The 16,194-nt window shown below is 43.8% G+C and overlaps 1 protein-coding gene across 5 annotated transcripts in view; it reads left to right on the top strand.

Moving 5' to 3' along the window:
- The window catches only part of LOC115481497 (signal transducer and activator of transcription 5B), a 380,894-nt gene that overhangs the window by 262,105 nt on the left and 102,595 nt on the right, over positions 1-16,194 (top strand). For all 5 annotated transcript variants that reach the window (XM_030220676.1, XM_030220679.1, XM_030220674.1 and 2 more), the window contains 2 exons: positions 9,594-9,750; positions 13,631-13,720. In XM_030220676.1, coding sequence (XP_030076536.1) covers positions 9,594-9,750; positions 13,631-13,720 — 247 coding nt within the window. The remainder of the gene's footprint in view (positions 1-9,593; positions 9,751-13,630; positions 13,721-16,194) is intronic.

The following is a 16,194-nucleotide window of genomic DNA, read 5'->3' as shown; positions in this document are numbered from 1 at the left end:
GATGGAAGAGAAAGAGGGAAACAGATGGAAGGATGGCAGAGAAAGAGGGAAAACGGATGGAAGGATGGGGAGAGAAAGAGGGGAGATGGATGAAAGGATGCAGAGAGAAAGGGGAGAGACTGGAAGGATGTGGAGAGAGAAGGGACACTGAACAGAAAAGGGTAGAGAGATAGACACTGGTTAGAAGGAGGGAGAGAGAGACATTAGATGGAAGGATCAGGAGAGAGGGTAGATGGGTGGAAGGATGGGGAGAGAAAGAGGGAAGACGCTGGATGGAAGGGCAGGGAGAAAGAGGTGACACTGGATGAAAGGATGCAGAAAGAAAGAGGGGAGACTACTGGAAGGAATGGGGAGAGAGAGGGGAGACACTGGAAGGATGGGGAGAGAAAGAGGAAAGCTGCTGGATGGAAAAGGGGAGTAGTGAAAGACTGGAGAATAAGAGGAAGGGGCATGGGGAGAACAAAGGGTGAGAAAAAGATGAAAAGCCATAAGTAGATGAAGGAAATTAAAGAATGGATAGTAAGAATGAATTAAATCTGGACAGAGAGAGGCAGAAAAATATTGAAGAAAGCAAAGAAAAAGGAGAGAAAAATGACAAATGGCCAGGAAACCCTGGCAGAAGAGTTAAGCGAAAACGAAAGAAAGCAGAATCTAGAGACTGGGAGCAACACAATGAGAAAAAGTAAATGGCCATACAACAAAGGTAAAGAAAATAATTTTATTTTTAATGTAGGATAAAGTAATATGGTGTTAATAAAGTTTCAGAGACCAATACTTCCTTCCTTAGGTCAGGAGAGGATACCGTAACAGCATTATACTGACCTGAGGCAGGAGGTTTTGGCCTCTGAAAGCTTACTGAAAAGGATGTTAGGCTATTAAATAAATTGTCTGAAATCCGATGCACTGAAAAGCAGCACTTTACCCTGTGTGACAATTGTATCTGAGTGTGACTACATTTTGCTGGGGGAGGGGGGTAGAGAGAAAATTTTGTGCCCACCCACTTTGGGTTCAGGCCCACCCAAAATTGGCAGTCTGGCTACGCCACTGCTTAGGTCTACCTAGTAACGGTTAATAATTATGAATGGGCCAGTCCTCCTGGACGTCCACATCTTTTTATTAAACCCAGCTGTTAACCTTGCCCATAAATTCCACAGGTAATGGGTGTGACTGAGAAAATGACATTCTTAAATTTGTTTTACTTTTTTTTTTTTTTTAATGGGATGCCCCTTAGTACTATTTGAAAGGATAAAATAGTCAATGAGGAAGTGATGTCACGGTGCCTGAAAATCTAGCTCTCACATTTTCCTGCCTTCTTTAGCAAAATCCATCCTTATCCACTGTTCATTTGGGCCCGACATTTTCCGGAGTGGGTGTCTGGAACTTACTCTTGGAGATGAGTAAAATTCCTTCGTCACAGCGTAAGGAGGCTGAGAGACATTCTGCGAGGCAAGCGGGAAAGGGCCCTGCACGCCATGTGTCCCCCGCCCCGGTCACTCCTCTGACTCAGATTTGGTGTCTTCTCTGGTTGAACCGCAGCCCACAACTTCAAAAGCGAATTTCTCGAATTAACAAAATGTCTGGCTGAGATTCACGCTAAGATAAAGGCTTCAAAAGAGGAAATTCTTGAGCGCATGGACGCTATGTTTTTACTTAAGGGAGCTTGGAAGTCGGGTTGAGGACCTGGAGGAGCGGGCGGACGAGCAGGTGGAATGTGTTTCTGCAATTGATTCCTGAATTTCCTAGTTGGTTGCCCAGAACGAGGAGCTTCAATGTAAGGTCGACGACCTAGAAAATCGTGGACGCAGGCACAACTTGAGGTTTCGTGGGGTGCCCGAAAATGGTGATGCGGAGGATGTCCCCGCCGTAGTTTGTTTGCTGTGTGTCAAAACCATGGGCAAGGAGTTGGAAGCAGGAGGAATGGAATTTGGCAGAGCACATAGGGCACTTGGGAAATCTCTGGAAAATAGACCTAGAGACGACATAGTGAGGTTTACTTCTTATGCTTTGAAAGAACGTTTACTAGTGCGTTCCTGCCAGCTTGCATCTTTGGATTACAATGAGACTAAAGTTTCTGTCTACGAGGACCTTTCCCTTTTTACACTGGCCCAGAGATGTGCCATGAAGCCAGTCCTGGACATTTTGGTAAAAGAGAAGATCTCCTACTGTTGGGCTTTCCCCTTTGCCTTGTGCTTCACGTTAGAAGTGAAGCCATGTAGGGTCCATCATCTCCCTGAAGCTTGGAAGATCCTTCATGCAGCTGGTTTGGCCCCCAGTAGTGGTGCACCGGCGGATTTAGCTCCTTCAACGAAGGCCAAGTTCCAGGAATGGAAAAGAGCTGCTCCGAAGTCGAGGAAATCATCTGTTCCAGTCTGACTTGCTCTGGGGTGGCTCAAAGACATGATGTTTGGTGTTTATTTTGCCTTTTCCCGGGTTTTAGACCAGGGGGCTAGCTGTTGTAATGTTGGACTCTGATACAAATTATATATAGCTGGTGGTTGGATGTAATACTGTCCATGTAATAGCGGGTTGGGGTTAGGGGTGTGTTTGTGGGATGTCTGGAATTTGGGTGGGGGGGGGGGGGGGTTCACTGGGTATTGTGGGTTGGTTCCTCTAATTATTCCCATTCAGTACCTTTTGGGGGTTTTCTGTTTGGTGTATGATGGTGCTAGGGTGGGTGGGCCTAGAAGGGAGGGGGTGGGGGGTTTGGGGAGGGTTATTTGTTCGGAAGGGTGGGAGGCTTTGTTTTTGTTGGCTGGGGTTCTCACTTACCAGTGTGCTTTATCAGAGACAGTTTGTCCTTTGTCTATTATGAGTAAAGACCTAAAGTTTTTGTCTTATAATGTTAAGGGGCTGAATTATCCACAAAAGCGCCACAAATTATTTAAGGAACTTCACTTTAGGCCTCATGTGGTGTTTTTATAGGAAACCCATCTCAGGAGAGACCATGAGAAATTACTATCACACCCTCAATATCCTAACATTTTATGTGCGTCTGCAGCCGATGCTTCTAAGAAACGCGGAGTAGCTATCTTCACTCATCGCTGCAGATACAGGTAGTTAACCTCAAGCGAGACAAAGAGAGTAGATTCCAAAAGAAATGTTTTATTAAAAAACTTGCTGGTGCTTCTTTTCTTTCGGGTAAATTAATAGTGGGGGGGGGGGGGGGGGGACTTTAATGCTACATTTTATCCTGCTTTGGATAGATCAGGCCCTCCTTCCATGATGGATACCCAGATATCTTCAGCTTTGTTAGGGATTTCGGATGTGTGGGGGGTCTCTCAACCTGCAGACCGTGATCATTCCTTCAACTCAAATTCTCACAGTACTTAGTCACGTATAGACTACCTGTTAATTGATACGTCTCTGACTCACATGGAGTGGGACTCGGACATAGGGGTCATAACACTTTCTGATCATGCCCCGGTCTGGGTTCAGCTTCCTTCCCTCCGGGAGGAGGATAGGGATAGGAGGTGGACATTGAATACTAGGAAGAGGAGATTTTAGCAAGTTATAGAACTAAAAGAATATTTTGAAATTAATTTACATGCCGATCCATCTCTAGATATTGTTTGGGACGCTCTTAAGGCTGTCTCCAGGGGATTCTTTTTGCAAAAAGCTAGTGCTCGGGCTAGGCTACAGCAGGTGGAAATTGCTAAGTGCCTCTCACAACTGTCTTTCTTGGCTGAATCTCATAAGTCTACCCACTCGGCCTCTACCTTGCGTGAAATTCAAGCTCTCTGCTTGAAATTGGACCAAATTTATTCTGATCAGCTTCAGTTGTTCCTCTGTCAACAGCGTCAGAATCATTATGTATACAGTAACAAACTGGGTCGCTCTTTGATGGTGAAACTTCGGCAACGCCAAGTCAATCGCACGATTCTTAAGAGTGCAAGATGGTGGGGGTAACCTTTTGATGTCTTCCTTGCAGATTTGCCAATGATTTCTTTCGTTTTATCAAACGTTGTATACCTTGGACGCTTCCATCAGTCCAGATGCCATGAAAGGTTATCTTTCATCTTGCTCCTTCCCTACCTTCACAGTAGAACAGAGAGAGATCGTAGATGGACCTATTCAAGTTGATGAGGTTTCTAAAGTTATTAAAGAGCTTCCAGTTGCTAAATCGCCTGGTCTTGATGGTCTTCCTAACGAATTTTACAGGGCCTTTAGGGGTGAAGTGGAGCTCTTGTTGACGGAACTTCTTAATGAGGTGATCGATGGGGCTGAATATCCCCCATCCATGATGGATGCCTGGATAGCAGTTATTCCCAAGCCGGGCAAAGATAAATCTGAATGTGCTTTTTATTGCCCTATCTTGGTTTTGAATTCGGATATAAAAATCTTGGCTAAAGTTCTTGCCAGTCATCTAGCAAAGGTGTTGCCTGATTTAATTCATCCAGATCAGACTGGTTTTATCCCGCAAAGGCAGGCCATGGACAATGTACGCCGTATGATTAACCTGATTCATGTAACTAGAAAGCAAGATCTCCAGGTTTGCCTTCTGGGCTTAGATGCCAAAAAGGCCTTCTACAGGGTTCATTGGCTGTTTATGCATTAGGTGCTTAAGCGTTTTGGATTTGGTTCAGGCTTTAGAAGATGGATTCAGGCGCTTTATGTTTCCCCTCGGGCATGTGTTCGCATTAATGGAGGCAACTCTTTGATGTTTCCCTTATCTAGAGGTACCAGACAGGGGTGTCCACTGTCCCCCATGTTGTTCACTTTAGTTATGGAGCCCCTGGCGATGTCTCTTCATGCAGATCCTAATATATCTGGAATAACTGTGGACAATAGGGAATATAAATTGGCAATGTTCGCTGATGATGTTCTCTTTTCCCTGACTAAACCATATTGTCTTTTCCTAATCTCATGAAGCAAATATCGGCATACTCTTCAGTCTCAGGCTTTAAATTAAATGTTAGTAAGTCTGAGGTTCTTCCGCTAGGGATTCCTCCGCAGGTCTTGGAGTCTGTCCAGAGTTCTTTCAATTTCTGATGGGTGTCTGGGGGCATTAAGTATCTGGGGGTTACCCTTACCCCCCTTTTCTCAGATCTGTTTTCCGCTAACTATCCTCCTCTTGTGAAAGCTATATATAAAGGTTTTGAGAGGTGGCATACTTCAGATCTGTCCTGGTTTGGTAGAATCGCGACACTAAAAATGAATATTCTGACTCGTTTGATGTATCTTTTTCAGGTTCTTCCCCTTCGGGCCCCTAGGGGTTTTCTATCGGGTTTACAAGATAGATTGTTTCATTTCATTTGGTGTAATAAGCGTCCTCGCCTGCCTCGCTCCCTACTTTATTGCGACCAGAAGAAAGGGGGCTTGGGAGTCCCAATACATTTTGGTATTACAAAGCTGCGCAGGCTTGTGCTGCTTTCGCATGGTTCCATGCAAATTCTCATAAGCTCTGGATACGTTTAGAACAAGCAGCAGCTGTTGGGCCCCTGTCCTCTTCGTGCCCTGATGTGGCTTCCTCGCAGACATAGGACTTTAGGGAGTGGCGTATGTTCTTCAGTTTCTTTGACTTTTTTCTACTGGGACGCTTTGTTTACCAAGCCGGATTTAATTCTTTCTAAATTATCTTCTATTTGCTGGCAATCCACTCTTTCCTCCTGGTCTTTCTTCTGGACCATTCTCGAGATGGTCAACTTGGGGCCAACTCTTTGATGAGGAAAGCTTTATTCCCTTTGATTCTCTGGTTAAGAACTACCCTATTCTTCCTCATGAGGTCTATGCTTACCCTTAGTTGAAACATTTTCTCACTTCTGCTGCTATTAAGGGGAAAATCTTGCTGGAAGACTCCTTTATTGAGGATTGTTGTGAGGATTCTAAAGGTACAAAGGGTCTTATCACATGTCTGTATGCCTTTCAACGCAAGCAGTTGCGTTCCTCGGATCATCGTGTGCGCTGGCATAGTGAACTGGGGTTGACTATGGGTGAGGATGACAGGTCTTTCCTGGAGAACGGGTTAATGAAAATGTCTATTTCAACTCCCTTTAAGGAGAATGCGGTTAAAGTGCTCTATAGATGGTATTTGACACCAGTTTGCCTTCACTACAGGTTTCCTAGTGTAGCTCCTCTATGCTGGCGTGGATGTGGCCAAGGGGGAACCATGGGCCACATTTGGTGGTCTTGTTTCAAGGTGCGGGCCTTTTGGAAGGCTATGCAACACAGATTGCAGACTTGGTTTCGTAGTCCTGTTAAGTGGTCTCCAGAATACTTTCTATTTACAAAGAAACCACCTGGTCTTACCAAATGTCAGACTTTACTAACTAGACATGCTATGACTGCTACTAGAGTAACCTTGGCAGCACATTGGAAATCTCCCATGGACCTTTACCCCCCCCCCCCCCCCCCCCCATCCCCGGTGAAATGGTTAAATAAACTTTGGTACATCTGTGAGATGGAGAAACTTTGGGCAACCCGTTGTCGTACTATGGCCAAATGGGAGGCTATTTGGGAACCCTTTCTGACACATTGTTCCTACTCGATTTAGGAGGAGGGACTTGTGTTTTTTTGTTGGGGGGGTGCTGGGGGTTGGAGGGCTGGGGGTGGTTGGTATTCCTTAAAAGTTTGAAGTTAAACTTGGTTGTTCTTTACATGCATTGAGTAAAGTTCTTGAAAAAGTTTCTTAGAGAGGTGGCAATTACTTACAGTGGGGGAAATAAGTATTTGATCCCTTGCTGATTTTGTAAGTTTGCCCACTGACAAAGATATGAGCAGCCCATAATTGAAGGGTAGGTTATTGGTAACAGTGAGAGATAGCACATCACAAATTAAATCCGGAAAATCACATTGTGGAAAGTATATGAATTTATTTGCATTCTGCAGAGGGAAATAAGTATTTGATCCCCCACCAACCAGTAAGAGATCTGGCCCCTACAGACCAGGTAGATGCTCCAAATCAACTCGTTACCTGCATGACAGACAGCTGTCGGCAATGGTCACCTGTATGAAAGACACCTGTCCACAGACTCAGTGAATCAGTCAGACTCTAACCTCTACAAAATGGCCAAGAGCAAGGAGCTGTCTAAGGATGTCAGGGACAAGATCATACACCTGCACAAGGCTGGAATAGGCTACAAAACCATCAGTAAGACGCTGGGCGAGAAGGAGACAACTGTTGGTGCCATAGTAAGAAAATGGAAGAAGTACAAAATGACTGTCAATCGACAAAGATCTGGGGCTCCACGCAAAATCTCACCTCGTGGGGTATCCTTGATCATGAGGAAGGTTAGAAATCAGCCTACAACTACAAGGGGGGAACTTGTCAATGATCTCAAGGCAGCTGGGACCACTGTCACCACGAAAACCATTGGTAACACATTACGACATAACGGATTGCAATCCTGCAGTGCCCGCAAGGTCCCCCTGCTCCGGAAGGCACATGTGACGGCCCGTCTGAAGTTTGCCAGTGAACACCTGGATGATGCTGAGAGTGATTGGGAGAAGGTGCTGTGGTCAGATGAGACAAAAATTGAGCTCTTTGGCATGAACTCAACTCGCCGTGTTTGGAGGAAGAGAAATGCTGCCTATGACCCAAAGAACACCGTCCCCACTGTCAAGCATGGAGGTGGAAATGTTATGTTTTGGGGGTGTTTCTCTGCTAAGGGCACAGGACTACTTCACCGCATCAATGGGAGAATGGATGGGGCCATGTACCGTACAATTCTGAGTGACAACCTCCTTCCCTCCACCAGGGCCTTAAAAATGGGTCGTGGCTGGGTCTTCCAGCACGACAATGACCCAAAACATACAGCCAAGGCAACAAAGGAGTGGCTCAGGAAGAAGCACATTAGGGTCATGGAGTGGCCTAGCCAGTCACCAGACCTTAATCCCATTGAAAACTTATGGAGGGAGCTGAAGATGCGAGTTGCCAAGCGACAGCCCAGAACTCTTAATGATTTAGAGATGATCTGCAAAGAGGAGTGGACCAAAATTCCTCCTGACATGTGTGCAAACCTCATCATCAACTACAGAAGACGTCTGACCGCTGTGCTTGCCAACAAGGGTTTTGCCACCAAGTATTAGGTCTTGTTTGCCAGAGGGATTAAATACTTATTTCCCTCTGCAGAATGCAAATAAATTCATATACTTTCCACAATGTGATTTTCCGGATTTAATTTGTGATGTGCTATCTCTCACTGTTACCAATAACCTACCCTTCAATTATGGGCTGCTCATGTCTTTGTCAGTGGGCAAACTTACAAAATCAGCAAGGGATCAAATACTTATTTCCCCCACTGTAGTTTACCATTCTGGTTCTTAGGCACTGCTTACCTCCTTAGTATTTCCTTGTGTGTTTCCATTGATTGTATGTTTCTCATTGATCAATAAAGACTTCTAAAAATTAAAACAAATAGTCAATAACTGTTTTTAATAACTTGTTTCACACCGTTTATGATTTTATAAACTTCTGTCCTATCCCCTCTATTATCTTTTCTCCAAGCTGATGAGCCCTAACCTATTTAGCCTTTCTTTTAAAAAGCTTTCTGTAAAGCAAACTTTTTTTTTGTGAACCACGTTGAATGTACGTACAGGAATACAGTATAGAAAACATTTCAAATAAAACTTTGTAATAGTTGGATTGTATTTGTGGATAGTGTATTAGGGCTGCACTGTTAGGATTCTAATGCTCCATAGTTTACCTGCTTTGCTGGGGGGAGGGGGCAGCAAGGTTCATTTATTTATATTCCTTTTAATTTCCTAGGTGGATTACAGTTTCACATACATAATCATCAAAATCAATACAGTTAAATTAGGAAAACATGTATTTTAATTTTCCTTTTCTCCTGTTTTTCTTTATTCTATCTATCTTCCATTCCCCTCTCCCTCCCCTCCAGCTCCTTGCCTCCTCACTCACTCACTCTTCCCTGCCTCTCCATAATTTCCTCATCTTTCACCACTTGTTCCTCCTCCTCCTCTACCCTTCCCTCCTTGCTTATTTTCTTCTACACTACCCTCTCCCTCCTTATTTCTGTCTTCACTTCTGCCCCTTCCCATCCATATCTCCTCTTCAAGCCTTCTCTTAGCTCTCCCTCCTCTTCTATCTCCCCTTCCCTTCATGACATCTTTCTCATCTCTAATGTCTCTTCCCTCCTTTTATCCCTCCTCCTCAAGCATTCCCCTCTTATGTCTCCCACCTGTTGTTTTTCCTCCCCCCCCCCCCCCCCAAGTATTTTCTCTTTCCCTCCTTCCTGGCACACACTCCCTTTTTCTTCTCTTTCTCTGCACTCTCACTTTACACTCCACCCCCCCCCCCCCCACACACACACACTACCCCCACCCCTCCCAAAGGACCAGCGTCTTCCACTCTCACAACCCTCACCCCATACATGGTCCAGTATCTCTCCTATATTTTTCACTCACCATCACTATCAGCAGGTCCTACATCTCTTCCTCCCCCTCAGCAACTCTGCCCTACCTGGTCCAGCTTCTCTCTCTCTCACACTTCTTCCCGTCCCCAGGAAGAGGATGTAATTCAAATCTAATTCTTCTATGTGTTCAATCTGATAACAGAAACTGCTTTTTTAAATCTGTTTTAATAACACTGCAGTAGTAATTCAGTGTGTGCGCATGTTTTTTTTTTTTCTTTTAAGGGATTCAATAGACCTGGATAATCCACAAGACAATATTAAAGCAACACAGCTACTTGAAGGCTTAATACAGGAGCTGCAGAAGAAGGCAGAACATCAGGTTGGAGAAGATGGATTTTTACTGAAGATAAAACTTGGGCATTATGCCACTCAGCTAAAGGTTGGTATTTAATTAGCCAGACAGTACGTATGGTCTGTCCCAGAAAGTCTTGTCATTCTGCACTTCTGAAAGCAGATCTTCATGCAAACAAAAAAGGAAATATTATTATTATTATTATTATTATTGTTATACAATACTTATAAACTGCAAATTGCATGTATAGTTAAAATCAAAACAAATCTTGCATACTGCTGAAGTTCCCTTTCCAGTGTTCAGTGCTGTTTACATCATGAGTACAACACAGGATAAGAACAGTTCTTTAGACAGTTAAGAGATACAAAATAGTAATGGTAAATCATATAACAGTCTTTCGAGATAGAAAAGTTTTTAACCTCTTCCTAAAGCTAAGATAGCTTTTGTTTTATTTTTTGGCTCACACCTTTCTGTAGTAGCTCAAGGTACATAAGTATTGCCATACTGGGAAAGAGCAAAGGTCCATCAAGCCCAGCATCCTGTTTCCAACAGTGGCCAATCCAGGTCACAAATACCTGGCAAGATCCCAAAAAAGTACTATACATTTTATACTGCTTATCCCAGAAATAGTGGATTACATTCAAGTACACTGTCCCTGGAGGGCTCACAATCTAAGTTTGTACCTGAGGCAATGGAGGGTTAAGTGACTTGCCCAAGATTACAAGGAGCGGTGGTGGGATTTGAACCGGACACCTCTGGATGTCAAGATGGGTGCTGTAACCACTAGGCCACTCCTTCACTATTATCTGACTTAATAACAAGAGGTAAAGAATTCCGTAAAGAAATTCCTAATGCAGGAAGAGAGAGCTTAAAAAAAATCTCCTGAAACTGAATTCCCTTACAAAACAGTGAGGATAAATTCAGTTGTTCTCTCAGTCTGTCAGATCGAGCCATACATAATGATGTTACTTTAATCAACAAGTCGGATTTGAAGTCGTATAAAATTTAAAAAACTAAACACACAGCTGTAAACCTAATTCTTTCAGCAATTTAACAAGACATGATGGAACACTAGCATATCTATTCAGTTTAAAAATCAGTCTGCTGTTGTGTTCTGTATTACCTGCAGTTTTTTTTTCTGAAATTGAGACTTAATGCAGAAAAATTAGACGTTACCGTAATCTAGATGTGGCATGATCAGCATCTGGACCAACAAAGCAAGAGCTTTTTTGGTCAAAAAAATGACCTAATTTGACATAACTGTCTAATTTTAAACAATGTTTTCTTCCATAATTGATTAATATGGGAGGAAAACATTAGGAATTGACTAGAATCCCAAGTGCTCTAGCTTCAAATTCTGCTGCAAAGGTTTTATTATTAATGAAGTTGGGGCCTCCACTCCCTAATTCCGGAACCACAGGATCTTGGTTTTTTGCTCATTCGGTTTTAATTTGTTCATGAATGTCCAATTCTGAATAGCATTTATCTCAGCTATTATAGAATGGGTTAGATCTTGATATGAGGAAGTTATTGGTAGGTGAAGCAAAATATCGTCAACTTAAGATAATAATAGTTCATCTAACCCCAGGTTTATTGAACCAAGAGAGGACATAAATTGAACAGAATTGGAGAAATCGGGGATCCCTGAGGGACTCCACATTTTGGAAACCAATAGTTGGAGAATTGTTTATTTTGTTTTATAGAGTAGCTTCTGTTTGATAGGAATTTACTGAACCATTTAAAAACAGGTACTGTTATTCCTGTCTGATCCAACTGTTCTAGTAACAATACACGATCAACTGCCATCAAATGCCGCTGAAATCTCTAATTGAAGTAATATTACCTAATCACCCTTACATAGATCAGTGTTCAATGTGGGTAACAATAGTTTAAAAAAACAACAACCCCCCCCCCCATAAATCAGTCATAAAGTTGATACACAAATAAACTACTTAACAAGTAAATTGTCAATAACTAATTACAAATAGCCACTTATGTCACTTAAAAGTTGACACCATATATTTCTTAAGAAGGTCTTGAGCAACTTCTTAAAAATTAGATAATTACCCGTTGACCTAAGATTAACAGGCAAAGAGCTCCACAACATCGGAATTTGATCAGAGAGAAACAGATAAAAATTTAGTTGACCTGATTTTCCACACCAAAGGATGCCTTAATACAAGTTTTTCACGCAGCCGACTTGATTTTTGATGTAACATCAAGTTGGCCACATCTACCAAATAAGATGGAGCAATACCATGCAGAACCTGAAAAGCCATAATCCCAATTTAATAAAACCTGGAAGCCAGTGTAATTTAAACATATAAAGAGACAGGGACTCATATCTACCTAAATAAAATATCTATCAAATTGCCATATTTTGCACAAGTTGCAAACGAGACCTTAGTACATCCTGAAAAAACTATTATTACAGTAGTGAAGTCAGCATAGAATCAGTGCCTGAATAACAAGCCTACTACCTTGACTCCCAAAATTCTTGCAGGATTCTCAAACAAAAAATTATCCACTTCTGTTGTGACCTGATAATAGCTAAAAGGATGGGTCATTGACCCTAACCACATAAATTTTGTTTTTTCTTTGTTAAACTTAATGTAAGTGTATGAGATATAGAGACTTATTTTCAAAGCACTTAGACAGGTCTAAGTGCTTTGAAAATGAGCCCAGGTATGCATTTTCAATCAAATAAAAACAACTTCAAATACCCTTTTGAATCTTGCAAGAAAAATCTGTTTCAAGCAGTGGCGTAGCTACATCAAGCCATGGGGGTCTGCCCCCCCCCCCCAATTTGATCTAGGCCCCTGGTTTGGCTGCCCCCGCCAGCTGAAGCCTTCGTCCAATGCTGGTTTCTGGCGCTTCTGTATTGCCTGCCCTGCTCTCTCTTCTCATGTCCAGCAATCTCCTTTTAGTGAAATTGAGCATGATCAGTTTCACTAAAAGGAGCATGCTGGACGTGAGGGGAAGAGAGAGCAGTTCAAGCAATGCAGCGGTGCCAGAGACCAGCGCTGGGCAAAGGCTTCAGCTGGCGAGGGTTGGGAACCCCCACTGGCCACGGTATTTGTTTCAGCAGTGCTTCAGCTGGTGGGGATTGGGGACCCCTCCAGCCAAGATATGTTAACAGCGGTGGCAGTGGGTGGGGAGGAGCAGGCGAGGTGGCAGGAGGGGGGGGGGGGGGAGCGGTAAGGCAGCAAACCAAAATGTACCCGGCGCTGGCCGTCTCCCACCTCGAGGTCTGGCTATGCCCCTGGTTTTAAGTTTTGTGAGCAGTATCACAAGGATGGAATTCGAACAAGGTTAAAAGGTGATCTGGAAATGCTTATTTCTGGGTTATGGCTTGTTTTCGTCTACTAAACATGTTTACCTTATAACTTTTTTTTTTTAACATAGCCAAGAGAAGTTACAGCATCTATTAATTTCTAATTTCATATTCAGGGCTTTTGTAAGGGGTGGTTAAAAAGGGCAAGTGCCCTGGTTGCCAAGCTGGAAGGATGCCATTTTTGAATCTGCAAATGTATTGGAAAGAGAGATGCTGAAGGCAATCCTTCCCTGGGGCATCTTTTGTTTTCCCAGCATACCCATATCTCCCTTTCTATAAAACATTATCGAAGAGTCACACCGCATTTTTTCTTAAATAAAATGCTTGCAGATTGGTAAAATTGTGTTTTGATTCTACTGTACTTAAGGGCTGAATTCCTAGGGAGGGGGTAGGAAAGGCGGCTGTTGTAATATGGTGGTTCCCTGTTGGCTATAACGCATGGCAGTGATAGGGGTTGGGAAGAGACATCCACGTCTTGAGGTGAAAGCCATCTGGAGTGGAGAGTTTAAAGAAGGTGGGGGGAGGGGATCCTTGCAGACTCTGATATCCTTTTTCTATAAACAGTGGAAATATTGTGTACAATTTTTGTTTTTCTGTATTTTTAACAGCTGTCTTTTTTTTTTTTTTTAACAGAACACATATGAGCTCTGCCCAATGGAACTAGTCCGATGTATCAGACATATATTATACCATGAACAGCGGCTTGTGCGAGAGGCAACAAATGTGAGCACTTTGTTTTCCTCTGTGACCTCTCCACTCTTTTTGCTTCCTCTGATTTTAAGCAGATGTCCTCTCCGTAGTCCTTCCCACAGCAGTCCTCTCTTCTCATCAACGAGGAATCATTGCATGTCACCTCTGATGATATAGTGTCTTTCATTTTCCTCCAGTGTACAAGAACCCAATGGTAGCTGAACAGGAAAAGTCCCACGGGAAGAACAACAAGGGGTGCAGAAGTGGGGATTGAAGGACAGCTAGGCAAACCTCTCTGGTTCAGCCAATTCAGTTTAGTCTAAGAGCGTATATAAAGACTCGACATGGGAACCGTGTTTCGGCATGCAAGATGCCTGCCTCAGAAGTCTGTTGTTGTTGGTAACGGCTGCAAGCTCTATATAGGTCTTTAAAAAGGCCATACACGTACAGACACTACTCTGTCAGGAGAATAAACAGTTTTGAAAAAAAACTGGAGGATTCAGTGTCGCAAGGCTAAGGAATTTGCCAAAAAAACAGACTCCTGAGGCAGGCATCTTGCAGGCCGAAACACGGTTGCCGTGTCGAGTCTTTATATACGTTCAAAGAATAAAGTGAATTGGTTGAACCAGAGGTTTGCCTGGCTGTCCTCCAGTGTACAGGCCAGACACTGCAGTGATTGGTTGTAGCTAAGCAAGGCCATCCAAGGCAGTCTCTGTTGCTTCTCTGACCAACCATTTATATAGTGTTGAAAAATGTCAGAGTCACTTCTGTGTCTGTACACGCTACAAGGAAACTGATGAGCGAGTTCTCCATTACTGCTGGAGTAAATAGAACTTTTCCCCATCGGTACATAGCGATGTAGGTAGTATTTTGGTTTCACCTCCAGTGCTGAATATGACCAGTGTGCTCCCCAGAAATTTTTGCCAGCCCAGGCAACCTGACAGAGTAGCCAGTTGAGGGCAGAGGAGGTTGGGCAGGTTTACAAAAGTTAGCTGGGTAGTCAATTAAATTAGCCAAGTGGTACACCCATTCAACAGGTCCTGGGGAGAACACTGATGAATATAAGAGGTTAATCACTAATTTATTCCCAAGTAGTTTTCCACTGTGATCAGAGCAGGGATGAAACCAGATTTAACTGACCCAGGACTCAACTAATGTAATCCAGAGCAGGGGTCTTGGACCAGTTGTTACAGTGGAGGTGCTGACAGCCATCAAGCGAGCCAGGCCAGGAGGGTTGTACAGCACCCACTCTTAGATCCAACAGCTGTGTCCAGGCATGGCAGGGGGTGTGTAAAAATAGTGCTGTGTTTCCACAGAAGGAAAATTTGAGCCCAAGCAGTGACTGTTGGTGCTTCAGGTTCAGTGAATCCATGACCAGCCTGAAATATAAGTAAGAGATTCATACCTCTCTACAGGCCAGTCAATGGTGGTTACACACTTGTCCAACATGAGACAGAAGGAGGAGTATGATAATGTCAGATGGACTCTAGTGTGCATTCACTAACACATACTTTTAGCTGCAGAATGTTGAAGTCTTAGCGTGTTAGCTCATGCTTTGATCCCTCAGTTATATGATTGGTTATTTTATGTTTTAACCAATCAACACTGTTAAAACAGCTCCAGGAGGGAAAACGTGCTTGTTGGATAAACTCTGGGGCTCTGGGCTGTTGCCTCCTTTCTGATTTCATTCTCTGAACAGCAGTACTTACCTGATCTGACTCAAGTCACCAGGGCTCATGGGCTTGGGAGCATTAGAAATGTAAATCAGAGCTGCCATCGGCCTACCTTGTGCTTTTGAAGGGGTGGGGGGTAAAAGGACAGAGAAGGGGGGAGGCACAACTTTAATCATAGGACATCTTCAGATGGGTACTGTGTCATCTCCTTCTCCACCTCCCTCATAAACTTCTACATCCTGGTGGGAGGTAGGCGTGGTCTTGTTCCTGCTTTACCAGGTAAATCCTGACCGTGGGGGGTGGGAGTGGTCTTATTCCTGCTCTACCAGGTAAATTCTGACCATGGTGGGGTGGGAGTGGTCTTATTCCTTCTCTACCAGGTAAATCCTGACTGGGGGTAGAATTGGTCTTGTTCCTGCTCTACCAGGTAAATCCTGACCTTGGGGGGATGGGAGTGGGACTTGTTCCTGCTTTACCAGGTAAATCCTGACCTTGGGGGGGGGGGGGGTGGGAGTGGGTCTTGTTCCTGCTTTATCAGGTAAATCCTGACCTTGGAGGGATGGGAGTAGGTCTTGTTCCTGCTTTACCAGGTAAATCCTGACCTTGGGATGGGAGTGGGTCTTGTTCCTGCTCTACCAGGTAAATCCAGACCTTTGAAGCAGGTAGGGGTCCTCCAACAGCAATTCAGGTCCACACACTTGTAAGGTCCATGCAGTTGTCCAGCCTAAGGTCCCAGCAGGAAACTGGTCCTTCTCCCTTCAGGGCAAATGGCCAAGGGCCAGTGTGCACTGAAGCCTGTTGACTGCTCCCACTCAGGGTAAAGAAACAAGTTCA

This window comes from Microcaecilia unicolor, chromosome 12 (genome assembly GCF_901765095.1).
Source record: "Microcaecilia unicolor chromosome 12, aMicUni1.1, whole genome shotgun sequence".
Taxonomy (NCBI): domain Eukaryota; kingdom Metazoa; phylum Chordata; class Amphibia; order Gymnophiona; family Siphonopidae; genus Microcaecilia; species Microcaecilia unicolor.
The sequence above is the reverse complement of the archived record's forward strand: the minus strand, read 5'-3'. Positions and strand labels throughout refer to the sequence as shown.